Genomic DNA, 16,816 nt, shown 5'->3' on the forward strand with positions numbered 1-16,816 from the left:
AGTCATGAGGCATTGCGTATACAGGGTGGTCAGTTTCTCTAGAACAATCTGCCCACCATCCTTCAACAAATCTGCTGTTGCCTGATCTTCCCCAGCTGCCTTCCCCCTTTGCATAGCTCCCAAGGCTTCCTTTAGTTCTTCAGGCGTTGCCTGTGGGATTTCGAATTCCTCTAGACTATTCTCTCTTCTATTATCATCGTGGTTGCCACTGGTACTGCATAAATCTCTATAGAACTCCTCAGCCACTCGAACTATCTCATCCATATTAGTAATGATATTGCCGGCTTTGTCTCTTAACGCATACATCTGATTCTTGCCAATTCCTAGTTTCTTCTTCACTGCTTTTAGGCTTCCTCCGTTCCTGAGAGCATGTTCAATTCTATCCATATTATACTTCATTATGTCAGCTGTCTTACGCTTGTTGATTAACTTCTAAAGCTCTGCCACTTCTATTCTAGCTGTAGGGTTAGAGGCTTTCATACATTGGCGTTTCTTGATCAGATCTTTCGTCTCCTGCGATAGCTTACTGGTATCCTGTCTAACGGAGTTACCACCGACTTCTATTGCACACTCCTTAATGATGCCCACAAGATTGTCCTTCATTGCTTCAACACTAAGGTTCTCTTCCTGAGTTAAAGCCGAATACCTGTTCTGTAGATTGATCTGGAATTCGTCTGTTTTCCCTCTTACCGCGAACTCATTGATCGGCTTCTTATGTACCAGTTTCTTCCGTTCCCTCCTCAAGTCTAGGCTAATTTGAGTTCTTACCATCCTATGGTAAGAACTGGTAAGAACTATGGTAAGAACAGGACGTGCCCGCTTTTTAGCACTGTATATGCTTCTTTTGGCCTCCTAACTTCACTGAGCCCTATTATATCCCATTTACTGCCCTCTAATTCCTCCAATAGCACTGCTAGACTCGCCTCACTAGATAACGTTCTAGCATTAAACGTTGCCATGTTCATATTCCAATGGCGGCCTGTCCGGAGCCAGGGATTCTTAGCACCCTCTGCTGCGTCGCAGGTCTGACCTGCGACGCAAGTGTCTTTAGGTAACTTACGCAAAAATGTACGCACTCCTTTGTGCTTAACGGGGTGCTCTCTGAATGCACCCGTTTTACGACGGCCGAGAATGAGTGCGTGTGCACTAAATCGTTCAAGTCATACCGTTTGTTCCTGTATTTTCCGAGCCACTTTAGTGACCAGAGCAGGAATATCAAAGTGTAACATGCGGCGAGGTGTGTGTCAGAAAAAAATAAACAGTAATGGCGTTTGGCATGTCCCATTAATACTGGTTAAATCGGGCCCTGGACATAATGAGGCGCAACGCAGTTCACAAAGTGAATTGATGGGGGAGTCGGTACATATTTGTAACAAGAACAAGCCAGTATCCAATATAATAAGCACGAGCATAACAAGGTGAGATGTGCTCAGTTGTCCTTCTTATGCGACGAGGCTTGTTGCAATGACATGCCTTGAAACATGTTTTGCTGTTGGCCCACATGGGCTCGGATAAGCAAGATGTTAGCGGACGTCGTATTGCGTGATATACATATACTACATCGAAATGAGGTGCCAGCTGGCCTTTCTCCACTTGATAAAGTTTCTTTCGAAGTTGTCTGCTTGAGAGCTTACTATCGCCTACTTTGGAGTGAACACTGCCTCTGTACAGTTATTGTACTCTATAAAGTATTTTGCTGTTATTATTTGTGAACTTTGTAATCCACTCCTGCTTCGGCCAAACTTGGCTTGCGGTGTAAATAACCAAGTAAGCCACAAGCGCAATCCTCGAACGCAGTTGAAAGTAAGGTGGTTTTACCGCGTCTTCATTTTACGTCAGTTCGCAATGCGACATGGCAGAAGAAGGCGAGGTTGAGTCAAATAAAAGGGTGAACCCGTGACTCTTAACCGTAAATCCGCTTTTTTGCCCTCACGGAAGGGTTCCCTTCTCTGCTTGTTTGCTCGTTTTATATTGTTTTCATTTTAGCACCTTTTCGCAGGCATTCTCTGGCACCGATAAGATACAGATACAGATCTGAATGCGATATCATTCGATAAGATACTCCAGCCAAAGTAACATATATTGTAAAATGTAAAAAAAAAAGAGAGAGCAATAAAAAAAATCTGTTTAGGTCTAGCTTGACAACTCCGAAAGAGCTATAGTCGGCGGGCCTCAAACATGGAATACAATAACTATAGCCTGTCTGGTGTACTGATAGAAGTGCAGGAGCAATCTTTCCGAGTTCGCACCTACCGAGATGAAGCATTGCTTCTCACAAGTTTCTTTCACAGCTTTAAAACGAGACGCATAATAAACTAGTTATAAACAAATAATAGAAGAAAAAAAAACTAATTTCTGCAGCAGTGCGGCGCATTCGCGCCCTATCTGCTTGTCGCCCCACGGTGTCATCGCGTGACCCGCGCACTTGCGTCAGCATTAAAATTAAATAGTCATGACCAATGAGAGCGTAACGAAGCAATTTCTTCACCTTGGGACAGTTTTGTAGTTGCGGCTATATTTTTGACGAATAAAGTATGCAGTATTGAATGTAATTCTCGTTGTATAGGCGTTGTGTCTCTGTGGAACTCAAAGGCGCACAAGGCGCGTAAATTGCGACCCTGTGCGTACATATACGAGCAAAACCCTTCAAGCAAGCTTGGTCCATAAGTTTAGCAAACACGTGTCCTGCGCATTGAGTCTATGCTCTCGGCACGAGTAAAGAAAATAGCATTTTTCTTCGAACTTTACGGATTATGTATGATGTGACCAGTAGCGCGAACGGCATCTTTTCTTCAGCCGCCTTTATTTTCTATAATTCAACGCAGCGTAAACTTCCAGCGGGTTTATATCCGGCATTCAGTTACATCGTAGCTCCGCCAGCATGATGGTTCTCATCTTAGCTAGTTGTCTCGTACTTCCCGGGAATTTAGGAGGCACTTGTTTGGACAACAAACACCCTCCCCCTAAATAAAATAAGAAAATGGGGGGAGACTACTTTTATGCCGGGCCATCTGCCATTTCTCTGCCAACTGAGCATGCAGCCCACATTTTAATGACATGCTTGTAATATATCAGACCTGTGATAAAGTTACACGAGGGATACTATAGAAGCCTTCAACATCGAAGAAAACGTCCACAATTGCTTCAGTGTTCCGTCCATCACACTGACGTAAAAGAAAATCTTCGTAGCAATATTGGACAACAGCGAATATAGACGCATGTATCTAGGCAACATTCTAGGTCATACCACTTCTCCTTCAAAGCAACGTTGCTTGACGTTCGTCAAGCTTTATATTTTTCTAATCTAATTCCTTCCAGGCATTGTCTTAATTTACAAGCTCTAGCATGTTTACATCAACACCTTTGTTTCACCTGTACCTGTACATACGATGATCATATATATTATCTTGCCTTTCTTTTTCTCTCTCTCTCTCTTCCTGCCCTCATCCTTCTAGGGCCTTCTTGTCTTCAGTCGACTTCCCTCTAAAGAGTAGCATGGGGGCGCCTAGATGTACGCCGGCAGGATTATCTGCATTTCGTTAAATAGCTTTCTCTCGCTCTGTATCAGCATCTCTTGTGTCTTTTTGTTGTGTAGTTCCGATGTATACCCTTACGAGCATCACTAAAACTTCGGTTCAGCAGTGTGTCGCGTTCCCACCTGCGTGTCTCGCAGCGGCGTTAACTCACCCGCCTGCACTATCCTACAGGGAGGGCCAGACGTCGGCCGAAGAGTGGCACCGACTGTACGGCAAGTGCTCGGGCAACGAGATCTACCACATCCGGCTGGCCGACAGCCGCTTCTTTGGCGAGTACGAGGGAAAGAGCTTCACCTACGCATCCTTCCACTCGCACAGAAAGTAAGCGCGTCTCTTCTCGCTTCCGCTTTGCATGTTTCCCCTGCGCGCGAGAGAGTAGGGCACGTTTTCGCAGTCGTTTGGTATAACATGTGCGCGACCTTCAAACTGTCCGTCTCTGTGCGGCTGGGACGCCTGGCGGAGAGTTTGTTCCTGTTAGACGATTCCGTGCGGACGAATGTGTCTGACGGACGCTTGCGTGCCGGAAGCGAAATGTTGGTTGGGAGCGCGCTTGTGGAGAATTAACATGCAGCTCGCAGCGCGAGCCCGCGATTCTTCTCTCGCACGCAATAGTTGCAGCTTAGGCTGTGCGGTACAGCGCGAAGCGGGAGAGTGGACACAGGAGAAAACCAGAGCAAGCACTTACTGCCAAGTGAAATATTATTGCCTGATGTAAGGTGTTATATGGAAAAAAACAAAGGGAAAACGACATAAGAAATATATGTGTAAACAACAAACAATGAAGATGAAAAAATCAAGAAGAAAAACATTATAAGGATGCCATCACCACTCACTGTTCGCGCTGCCATTGTCTAAGAATCCCATCTCCCTTCGTGATAAGGCAAGAGATGGCTTACTTATGCACAGGCATTCTTCGCGTGCCATGCTATAGCCGATTCAACGATGATGCGCGTTCTATCATCCTTGTGTGTGAACATTACTTTTATTTTTCCAAACACAGAGGTACATCCGCATGCGCTACAATGAAGGGCTAAGAAACCTTCCTTTCCATTCTTAACTTTATTCTCATGTTCACGCCGACGATCGTTCACACACCTGCTTGTCTGACCTACGTAGCATGCGCAGCATTTGAAGTGGATTCTGTACATCCCCCCCCCCCCCCCCTGCACAGAATCCATGTAACGGTTGCGGTGCCTGACTTCACACTGGGCTTTTGTTTCTTGGTAGGGATGCTTTTCCTTTATATCGAACAAAGCTTGTGTGGGGCAGAAAACGTTACAGGTACACCAACCCGCTCACCTACTTTTTAAAGTCGATAGGCGATTTGATGCTTGTATGGAATCACCGCGACCTTACGGTCATTTTAGGTTTTCTTCTTTTTCTACGGATTGCCTCAGCTACTGAGACGAGTAATCCGTCAGGATAGCCCGAGGCTTTTAGGCGTGTAAGTTGTGCTTAAAAACTGCCATTTAGTCTGTGGTGGCAGGACTGGTCTAAAGCGTTAGAGAAGCAGGCCTGAGCAATACCCCTCTTTACTAGTTTATTGTGTGCTGATGGGAAGCGCAGCATTGGTTTGTGCGCACGGGGTTCGTATGTCCAGCGAACATGCTCATTAGAAAACACGAGCTTGAGGTCGAGGAAATGGAGGGAATCATCTTGTGGCATTTCATATGTTAAGATATTCTTCAAGTATACCGACTAGCTGAGATGAAGCGGAAAACAACTCCGAGACACCACACTGTAAAAATACCAAAAAGTCGACCATGTATCTGAAGGTTCTCAGAACCTTAGTTCCTTCTGATAATTGCTGCTAGGCTCTGTCTGATTTTGCCAAATACAGGTCGCTCAAAAAAGGCGTAATACAAGACCCGATGGACACACCTTTGTTCTGAAGCTAGATTTCGTCATCGCATTCCACGTATGTGAATTCAAGGTAAAACTGTACCAGATTGAGGAAATTTCCCGAGCTTAACCCTGCATGCTCGGTTTTGAAAGACAACCTCACCTAACTCTTCAATGCATTCGCTGATGTATTCGAACAACCTATTGTGAGGGAGAGAGTAATAAACGTCCTTAATGTCGATCGAGAATGCGGAAAGCTTACGACATTCATCAAGCTTAAGGAAATCAATCACCTCCTGAGAGTTATTTATCAAAAGCTGCTCTTCTGCAGACAACGACTTCAGATTTTGTTGCAGGAACAACCCCAATTGTTTCTGCCACGCTCCTCTTTCTGAAACGATGACGCGGAAGAGAACATGAGATTTATGAGTTTTTGCTGAAAAGAACATCTCCAAACCCGCCTTCTTGCTTTTCTCGATTCGTTTTTCCAAGGCGTGTAACTCTAAATCCCGGCAAAGTTGCTTCGCCCTAGTCTTTACTTTCGATAAGTTCACACCGGTACATGAGTGAAATACTGAGCTAATTGCTAACCAACTTGCCCAAACCATCACCCTTCTAAGTTTATTACAGCGCTGCTTTTCCCCTTAAATCGTGCGCAACAAAAGACATTGCTTTGACAGGCACCGCATCATAGACAGCGCATTGCAGGAGTGCCTAATCCGTCAGATTCCGATCGTAGCGCCCAAGCACGTGAAAATTTATTGCATTTCTCACTGCCGGCGAGAGCGAATCGCCGATAAAGTTGACATCTGCTATAGCCTGGCCACGCCTTCCGGGAGCTTATAGGCATGGAGGAGGGAAGAACGGTAAGAAAGCGTTGTTGCGTTAATTGACAGGATATATCGCTATACAAGTGGAGCGCCGGTGTATGCTTGCTATCATTTGCACTTATTTTACGACGTGACGCATGTGCGAGGTGCAGGCGTCTGGCGCGCGCAAAGTTTTGTTATCAGACAGTTTTAGTTACACGTACGTAGAGGCTTCACGTACGCAAACGTGAAAAGCCTACGTACCTTACGTGCACGCCATCTGAAACGCGTTTAGCTACACGTACGCGACGCACGCCAAGAGGGACCCCGTAGCTCCATCTGTCGGGAAATGTGAACACGGCGGTAGCCAATTCAATACTGTCGCCGTGTTTCGATGCAAGCCGTCTGCGCGCACGCGGCCCGCTATCGCTTGTTCGTGATCTCGCGGAACTCCCGCGCGAAGCTGCTTACGTGCGCAAGAAACGCACGCAAAGAATTGAATCTCACGTACGTCCGTGAGACGCGCGCGCGCCCGCTACGTTCTACGCATGCGCACTGCTGACACGTAGAAGATCTACGTACGCAAAGCCTCTACGTACGTGTAACTAAAGCTGTCTATCGTCGCGAAGAACGAACAGCACGGCCGTCCGAGTACAAGGCTTAGAAGGCGAACGTCTCGTGTACACTCTAAAACAAAATTACACCCTTTGGGTCGTACCTTGCCACACAACGATAAACGTCATATGTCTTGTCCGCATTTCCTTTCTTTAACGCTGCGAGCCCGGTACTTCCCAGTAACGAACGGCATGCGCGTTTTCAGTATGACATAGCATTCCCGACCGCAAAGTAGCGGGCGCGGTGTTTTCAAGAAAGGAAATGCAAGCAAGGCAGATGACGATTATCGTTGTGTGGCAGATATACACCCCAAAGGGGCGTACCTTTGTCTTAGAGTGTATTACAAAGAATACCTTCTCGGCTAGCTTGAGAAAATTAACGCTTATGTGAGTTAAGGACGAAATTATAGGCGTATAAATTTTATGATAAAAATAGGCACGCATACGTCAAGTGAGGAGATCTGAAGAGCTGCGGAAAACTTCTATTTAGTAAGCTATTTCGCTTACTACTTGCGAAAGCTTACCAGCTATTTAGTAGGCTCTCAAAAGGGGATGAAAAAAAAATATAAGGTAGGCTGTTGTAAACATTATCGCCATGTATGCGCGCGCGCGCGTGCGTGCGTGCGTGTGTGTGTGTGTGTGTGTGTGTGTGTGTGTGTGTGTGTGTGTGTGTGTGTGTGTGTGTGTGTGTGTGTGTGTGTGTGTGTGTGTGTGTGTGCGTGTGTGTGTGTGTGTGTGTGTGTTTCTTTTATTGAAGGCGAGACTAGAGACTAAAGAATTTTTTTTTCTTAAGCAACCGGGGCCCAATTCACAAAGCTTTTTGTTCGTAAGTGCCCTTTACCACTGGCCTGCCGCTTTTGTTAATAATATGTCCAGCATCAGTAGCCTACAATAACTCAACTAAACTCAACTCAACTCAGGATTGATTGGCATCTTCCTTTTTTTAACCGTTATTGCGTGAGAAATGTTTTGTGAATACGAGCCCTGAGCTTGTCTTGGTCTAAAAAAAGCAAGAAACGATGTGCAAGAGTGGCCTTCGACAAGCTCTTGAGCTAAGATTATGCTATGTTTCATAACAAGTCCTGAGCCTTAGTAGACCGTCTTTTCGCCATGACGGTGAGGCTATGTGCTCAGCCACCAAATCCGTATCTGTAGAATATCTCACCGCGCGTAACCGTCGTCATCCGTGGCACAGGAATATTCACAGTGGCGGCTTTCAAAAGCGCAGCTCGGCGTCTCTTCTCACCTTCGCGCGCTCCATTGACCACTGTTGTAATACTTAATCGTTGTTGTCGTTGATGATCGTTCAGGAACGCATTGCCGTTTGATACATATACTGTCGTTTATTCTTCAAGCTAAAGTTATACAAATACGAGCACTTCCTTAGACATCTTAAGATCTCGTCATAGCGGCCGTTACAAAGTGTTTGCGCACCAGCTTCTCCGAACCTTTCTGCCTCCGTCCACTTTCCCAGCTTCTTACAGCCCCGCCTCCCCAGCCGAGGCATACCCCCCGGAAAGCCCAACCAAAGTCGTAAACTTTAGCAGAATCTCGCGGTACGGAGAAGCCGTCGGCGGAGGGAAGCGTCATTCCGTTCTTACGGCAGAGCATCTGGAGTATCTCAATTCACGATACAAACAAAAGAACCAGGCAAACACAATAACACCAGTGAGTACAAATGTCTCAACAACCTCATCGTCTTTCTGCAGGTACGGTGTGGCGCTGGTGGGCGTGCAGACAGACGTGCACGGCCAGTGGCCCGTGCTGCTGAACCCGGGACCGGCCTACATCATGAAAGGATCGGACATCTGCTTTTACATGAACATCACCAAGGAGGAGAACAGCGCCTTCCTGCCCGCCGCCGGCGACGACGCCAAGCCTCAGGACGCTGCTGACAAGGCCGCCGCCGATGCCAAGGCCAGGACAGGTCGGTGTCCGCACACGTTCGCGTTCTAAACATTAGTAAAATGACGGCTCGAAGCTTCGCGATTCGCGTGAGCGCTTATAACTCACTGCGTGATCTCACGCGCGGAGTGGTGGAGGCGAACGTATCGCTCGTCGTATCGATTCGCTGTTGCGTGTATGGCGCGGTGCTATACCGCCCATATACTATATATAGAGAGATCTCACGATATCAACAACTCGCTTTTGGTGCGAGCACGTTCAGGTTTGCATAGATAAGGCTCTATCATCACAGAAAATCAACGCATCGAAATTACCTTCTTTATTACCCGTCATAACGGGTTCACGGCATTACACATTTACGATAATTATGTAAACAGATATGTTTACTGGCGCGTCTTGCCGTCCAATGGCGACTGCAGCTCATCATTATTAACGGCTCCACCCGCCGCCACAAGTAGTTCAGCAGGTACTCGGCTTCTGAACGAACCCGTTTTCTATCGCCACGCGCGCCTACTGTATAGGGACCTGTATCGCCCCACATCGAAGCCTAAGTTGTTGTTGTTTCCCACCTGTTAGCACACGCTCGAGGTAAACGGTTGCAACCGAACAAACCTATACTTTACCACCATCATTGGGATCAAATTGAAGCCCTTGCGGCAATGTCCGCTCGGTACCTAGACGCACTGCCTACTGTGCTACCGCACAATATTCACGCTACGTATTGTTCGCGCTCCACGGAGACCCCAAGAGTTCTCGAGTTTGGGCATGCATGTCGGAGGCCGCAAAATGGCATACTGCAGCGCACGAGCCCGACGCGTTGCAAGCACCGCAAAGCGGTTCTAGAAAATATTGTGGTGTACGCAGTGAAAACTTGCTGCAGGAAATTAGTGAGCGCCAGAGGAAGCGCTGAAGTTTGATTAGCTTTTGTGTACAAAACATGTTGCTAGCAGCCTGGTAGCATAGCTCTTGTGCCATGGCCGCTCCAGACCGCTAGCAAGATCGGTGCCTATTTAATTCTGCCTGGAGCACCTGCAGTGCACGAAATAGAATTTCAGGACCCATGATGAGGGTTTCGCTCGGTCTGTTTCACTAACGGCAGGTAGTAAGGTTACCGAAAGTCGCGGTCTTGCTTCCGTAAAACGGCAGCAAAGGCAGAGTGTTTACGAGTCAAGTATACCGCAGTCAAACCTATCTGACGCCGTATGCGTTTGCGTGATCAGGCGACCAATTCACGAGGCGAAAAATTAAAGGCACCTTGAGCTTCGTGCGCACCGGTATAGCTGCATGGCAGCACCGATGCGCTCGTGCCAGCACTACACATACCCCTTGGTCCATTACCGTTTGTGACACATTTGAAGTGGGCGTCAGAGAAGAATTTCGTGGCCCACGCGTTTACTCGCGGTTGCGGCAAATGCCTGCAATTGTATTTTCTTCCGTCCCTTTCTCTTGCCATACTTCCCACGGCAGAAAGCGGCAAATCGCGGTTCGACTTTCGGAGCCGCAAGCAGCACCTGGAGGTTCCGAAGCCCGAGGAGGCACGCGGTCGGCGACCCAGCATCGCGCCCGTGCCCGACCTAGGCCAGAGCGAAGAGGGCGCGCAGTTCGACAGCGAGGACGATGCTCTGGGCATCGAGGAAGAGAAGTACCTCGAGAACTCCTGGAACACGCCCGCCGAGGAGTCCGAGTGAGTGTCGCCGAGGCGTGGATGATAGCTTTGTACCAGAAAGAAGTTTGCGGATGGTACGGGGGAAAATGTTTGTCGCTCAAAGGCAACGTGCATAAGTAGACCATAGGCGCGTGATTTCGTAAAAACAGTCGTGCAATTGTAAAATGCGCCTTCAAATGTTTTCCGTTAACGGCGTTGTTCTTGTGTACCGGAGGCTTCCTCGCTTCTCGGTCGTTGCAAGCTGTTTGAATATTTTATTCGTGGCAACTGCACAGCACGTGCATTGCCTTCTTTGATTGGCCGGCCACGCGCCAGTCAGAAAACGCAAAACAAGCGTTATGAAAGGTAAGAGAGAGAGAGAGAGAGGAAAGAGAGAACTGTCAAGAGTGCAGTGAATAAGTTTTGGCATCAGTGTTTCTGCAGCACACTTTACCAAATGCAGTTAGTACAAAAGCTGTGTTTTGAGCATGCGCTCGGAGTGAACGTGCAATACTGACTCTTTTTTTGTTTTTCTTTTCTTTGTCAGGATTGTAAAAGGCTTCCCTCCAGTGACTCCGTATATTGGCGTCAGTCCCAAGCTTTGCTACTTACTTAGAGACAAAAAGCCGCTATGCTGCATGCAGCTCGCTCAGGTAAGTGCGGACTTGCTCCACAATTTCAAATCCGTTAATCTTTCTTCGGTGACCCATTCTACACATTCTGCAAAAGTCATCTCCGCTAAGTGGCGTGTAATAAGAGTGACAGAGGATGCTGTATATCGATAGAAAAAGAGAAAGATAACACGTATCACGTGTGTAGATGCAGCATTCAAAGCTTCTTCAAAGCTTCTATGCATTCGCGGTCCCCTTCTGTATGAACTTACTGTGACCAGAAGCTTTTTTGAAGAAAAAAAAGAAAGAAACTTATTTTTCTTTTCCTCATTGAAGCTAGATAAGAGGTTTCACATTGAAGAGTGACTCTCAGCGCCGTCGAAACTCTTTCCTTCTCAACTAATAGCTAGAGTGAAAAGAGCGAGGAAAAGTGAGAGTTAAAGTCACATGTTCTAATAAAACATTAACCCTCAATACCACGTCTATAGCTCACAGGGTGGCTGTGTCATTTGGCGCGATACATTCTTTTCATTCTTTATTCTTTATTTCCCATTGTCCTGAATGGATGAGGTCGAGGTAAAAGCTGCATGCAAGTAGCTGGAGGAGCCCTAGACTCCCACACCAGCAGCAATAGTGAGAGGCATACTCCCACGGTTACATAATTCTGGAGCACTTTCACAAGGTTACAGACTACTATGGATTACAATATGCGGAAAACAGAATTGTATCTAATAATAATAATAATAATAATAATAATAATAATAATAATAATAAATGCTTTATTTGTCGTAAAAGCACCAGATACAAAGCGGGTCAGCCCAAGCCAATGAGGCTTGTCGAGCTGTACCCGGCAGTCAGTTTCAGGGATGCAATAAACTACAGGAGTGAGGAAAAAAAAGAAAAGGAAGACAGCACACACACACACACACACAAAAAAAAAAAGACAAGGCAGTAAATTGGGGTCCAATGCTACATGCATAAATACTGAAAACAAACAGACATCAAACAATGTCAGATGAGTTTTCCCTTAAATACAATTACAGAGCACGTTTCGATGAAATGGAAAAAGTTTCCGTGGCCAAGGAATTAAATGTATCGGGAACATAATAATTTCGCACAAAACGTCCAAATCGCCTATAACATCGGGGTGTACAAAACCTGGGATGACGCCTGAGTGGTCCTGTGGGCACAAAAGGAAACAGAAAATCACTATTCCAGAGGTGACGGCAAATAACAGTATGAAAAAATAATGCATCAAAGGAAGGCAACTGTAAAGCAGAAAACAAGCTAGTACCACCTGGAATGTTAACATTATAGGCCACATTTCGTAGCAGTGGTTTTAATATACAGTTTATTTTTGAACGCCATGTGAAAGAACAATGATAAAATACTGTCATACCGTATCTCAGGGTACTGTAACCAAGGGCATGAATGATTATCTTGCGCACAGAAAAAGGGAGGATGAAGCGGCTATTGTAAATAGTACATGATAACGCCCAGAGTTTATTACAGAGAATGGATAGGTGAATATTCCATGTGATATCGGATTCGAAGATAATTCCCATGTACTTTACATTCGGCGATGGTAGAAGAGGAGAGCATTGACAATTGATACATCGTGAACCATGAAGGAAGATTGGGATAGTGAGACCAATTCGTCTATGTGTATTCTGGAAATAAAGCAGATTTGTTTTTTGTTTGGTAATAGTGATCGAGTTTATGGAAAACCAGTCCATGACAGATACAATGTCACTTTGTAGCATTGCAACCGATTAAGTGAAAACAGGGTGTGTGGCAAAAAGAACAGTGTGATCGGCGTGTTGAAACATTTGACATCTTTAGACAGATCATTTACATAAACGTTAAATAGTAGTGGAGATAACATGGATCCCTGTGAGACACCAGATTTTAAGAAAACCTTCGAACTAATGTGATCCCCTATCTTGAATACCTGTGAACAATTAAAAAATAGTTAGTTAATAATTTGTTAAAAGGCCCCCGAAATCCCAAGAGATCTAGTTTGCACAAAAGTAATGTGTACACTGCGGAGTCAAAAGCTTTGCTTGCATCCAGGAAAAGAGCCGTTACTACCTCGTTGTTATTGAAAGCAGAGAAGATTAAATCAGCTAATTGTTGAAAGAGTACTACAGTCCCCTTCCCAGGAACGAAGACAAATTGAGAAGTTGACAATAAATTGTATTTTTGCTGAAAGCCAGTCATCACTCTGGATAAGGGTTTTTCCAGAATTTGACTAATTGCGCGTAAAATTGAAATCGGCCTGTAGTGGCCAACTTGTTTAAAAGAGCCGTTTTTTGTGTAATGGTTTAACAACTGCAATGTTTAGCTCATCTGGAAGAAAACCGAGTTCAATATAACCGTTCAGCAAAAATAAAAGTATATGTTCTAGAACGGGAAAGTTACGTTGCAGCTCGTACATAGATATGCAATCTAAACCAGGTGCCTTCTTTTGTTTAAAACTGCATAATATGCTGCGCAGATCGTAAGCAGTGATGAAAGGAAGAAATGGAGAGGACTCTGAACTGATAATATTATCGGAATCATGAGTGTGAGCTGGCTGAGTAATCGAGGATGCTTTAGTGAAGTGAATATTGAAATCAGTAACGGCAGATTCCAAATTATCGAAATGTTTGCCGAAAACGTCGGCTCATTGGCCTAGATGGAGACCGAATATTTGATTATACGTCGAACACACTTTTCGAGAGTTCTGCCTATTTTCGTAAAATGACTTGCTGTAATATGAGCGCTTCTCAGATCGAAGTAACGCAGTTACCCTATTTCTATTAACTTTTTATAAGTTGCTCAGAGCGTTGTTGTTAGGCAAGTTCTTACATTTTCGCCCAAAGTTTGTTTATCTTTCTCTTTTATCGCCTTAAGAATCCCCGGTGTAAGCCAAGGCAAGTTAATACTGTGTTTGTTTAACTTTTATGTTTTTTCGTGCCCTGTATTTAAATGTGTCAAGAACAGTAACAAATTTGGTGTAAACATTTTGTACGGTTGTCCGTTCCATAAGTGTATTCCAGTCAAAATCATTAACCGAACTATCGAATTTGGCTATGTCGAGGATTGATGCCTGAAAGTGTTCGGATGATACATTTTTAAGCACGGGCAAATATATATGGCAGCCCACAAAATAGTAGTCAGCCAGTTTGTGCTTGATTGCAGCCGAATCAACATGATAAAACGGAGTTCTAACGTTGACCTGACCCGCCGTGGTTGCTCAGTGGCTATGGTGCTGGGCTGCTGAGCACGAGGTCGCGTGATCGAATCCCGGCCACGGCGGCCGCATTTCGATGGGGGCGAAATGCGAAAACACCTGTGTACTTAGATTTAGGTGCGCGTTAATGAACCCCAGGTGGTCGAAATTTCCTGAGTCCTCCACTACGGCGTGCCTCATAATCTGAAAGTGGTTTTGGATAGTAAAACCCCATAACTTAAAAAAAAAAGGTTGATGTGATCGATGCATGACGTCATAAGCTTGGTTCCAAGGTATTCTTCTCTTTTGCAGGAACAGACAGTCGGAAGAACCCCCGATTTAGCTAATACATTTAAATAATCGCAAACAATCGGGCACGACAGAGATAAAGTGTTTATGTTAACATCGCCTGCCAAACCAAAGAGTGAGATTGAAGGCAAAGACAGTAAAAACGAATCCAGTTCATTTACAAAAACGTTTGCATTCTCGAAGGGTGGTCTATAAATTCCAAGTAGGGTTATATCTGTATCTCGCAAGGAAATATGCAATGCCAGGCATTCGGCTGAGGTGAACCTTGATAGCACAGATGACGTCACATATCGTTCATGTACGAAAGCCATGACACCACCACCCCTTCTGACGCGTCACGTTAGGGCAAAACTAGAATAATTCGGTGGTTTGAAAGAAGAAATGAGCTCTTCATGAATGTTAATTTTGGTTAGTACAAACACATCAACGATAGCATCGGTATTTTGTGTGATGCCATGGAATTCATTCCAATGCCTACGGATGCTGCGGATGTTAACGTGTAAAACCGTGAAGGACCGTCTCCCTTGACTTGGTAAACTGATGAAGCCGTTCAAGCTCTCAATATTATTAAATGCATTGTTCATTTTGTGGAATTAGTTAAGCTCAATGGAATTGTTCATTTTTAAACAAGCTTATCGAGTTCAGAATGCTCCGATATGCGGACAAGAGACGATCCCTCAGATTTCTTGGCGAAAATTTTGCCGTGCTTAGCCCAGATGAACTTGTAGAGTTTTTCTTTTCCTTTTTGGCGAGCTGCCCACAACAGTGCTCGGTTATGTGTGGTCAAGTTATCTGCAAAATAAAGTTGAGGGATCACGTCCTGTTCCGCCAGTGCCCTTAAATTGCCCATACAGCTCCACCACGATTTTTTCAGCGCAACAGAAGTGAATCTAACGAGCAGAACTGGCGGGCGATCTTGGTTGGCTGGAAGGCAATGGATAGCCTCGATGTCAGATTCCGTGTATTTTCCCTCCAACTTTTGTGCCAATTCAGAGATGATAGGCAGAAGCTTTTCACCTTTCTGGTGCGGCAGACCATAAATTTCCAAGTTCGGCTTTCTGCTGTAGTGTTCGACGTCATTTAATTCTTTGCGAAGGCTCGCCAGTTCTTCTGATTGATCTGCTGCAGTGGATTTTAAGGCATGAACTTCTTTTGCATTGTTCCACTGCGGTTTGTCGCGCAGCAGCAGTAGCGATGACCTAATGATACTTTTTGAAAGAAAGTTAATTGATCCTTGAACGGAATCAACCGATTGTTGAAGAACTACTACAGTCGATTTGAGTTGCAAAAGCTCATCAACTTTGAGTACAAATGAGCTGATAGCGTCCTTTAACGGCAGAAGAATTTCAATTTTAGTGGCCAGCTCTCAGAGCGAATGGCAGTTTTGCGCCGCATCACCCTTGGCTGGCGTGCGATTTTGGGAACGACACTCCCGGCAGACCCATGTCTCACGCTTGGCAGCTCCCTTGCCTGACATGGCATTTTCAGCTACACCAGCACAGTTCTTGCCAAAATGAAATCCAACATCACATTCTGTGCAGATCAAAAATTTCCATTCAGCAGGCAACACTTTCATACATTTCGCGCAATGGGACTCAGACGTCATGATTCACGCACAGGACAAACGCAATGCAGCAAAAGTGCAGTCTGTGGCAAGCAAAAACAATGGTTAACAATGAAAATTGCAATTTGGCGCTTCACCTGCAGCAAAAGTGACGATTAAATCGGGCCACATTCCCGCCACCGACTGCAAACTTCGAGATGATATGTCGCTTCAACATCAAACAATTCAGAAATAGGTCAAATAATGTCGTCAAATAATAATAATAAATAAGATTAATGCAGCATTAAAATTTGTTAGCGAGTGGTGGAACATACCGACTAGGGGTGGCGGTTCGTGAGCAACTTGAATTCTGACGGAGTTAGGTTCCGAATTTTTATTCCTCTATCGCAGAAACTATTCAGAAGTTTTGGTAGGCGATACTGAAGCACCTGATCGCCATAATTAGTTCGGGACAGGGGAACTTTACACATTCCTGTGTGACGGGTAAGTCGCGCAGGTTGACACTGTTCTCTAGAAAACTTGCTATTTCAGCGAATGTCTTGCAATGTCTGCGATGACTGAGATAAAATTCCTTTAATAGCCTTTGGGTATATTTGTCTAACTTTAGTAAGATTTTGGTAAGATACTGTATAAGGTAAGTTTTCAAAAATACGCAAGATTATTTTTTTTTACAGTACTAACAGTTTGTTCATGTTCAATTCAGTTCTTGAACCCGATTTGAAATGACAGTACTGTATATGGGAGGCGAATAATGCACTGTATATTAA

General features: G+C 45.1%; 1 protein-coding gene across 2 annotated transcripts in view; it reads left to right on the forward strand.

Moving 5' to 3' along the window:
* The window catches only part of SLO2 (slowpoke 2), a 66,982-nt gene that overhangs the window by 17,439 nt on the left and 32,727 nt on the right, over positions 1-16,816 (forward strand). For both annotated transcript variants that reach the window (XM_075689059.1, XM_075689069.1), the window contains exons 8-11: positions 3,708-3,857; positions 8,511-8,728; positions 10,174-10,390; positions 10,899-11,004. In XM_075689059.1, coding sequence (XP_075545174.1) covers positions 3,708-3,857; positions 8,511-8,728; positions 10,174-10,390; positions 10,899-11,004 — 691 coding nt within the window. The remainder of the gene's footprint in view (positions 1-3,707; positions 3,858-8,510; positions 8,729-10,173; positions 10,391-10,898; positions 11,005-16,816) is intronic.

This window comes from Dermacentor variabilis, chromosome 1 (assembly GCF_050947875.1).
Source record: "Dermacentor variabilis isolate Ectoservices chromosome 1, ASM5094787v1, whole genome shotgun sequence".
Taxonomy (NCBI): domain Eukaryota; kingdom Metazoa; phylum Arthropoda; class Arachnida; order Ixodida; family Ixodidae; genus Dermacentor; species Dermacentor variabilis.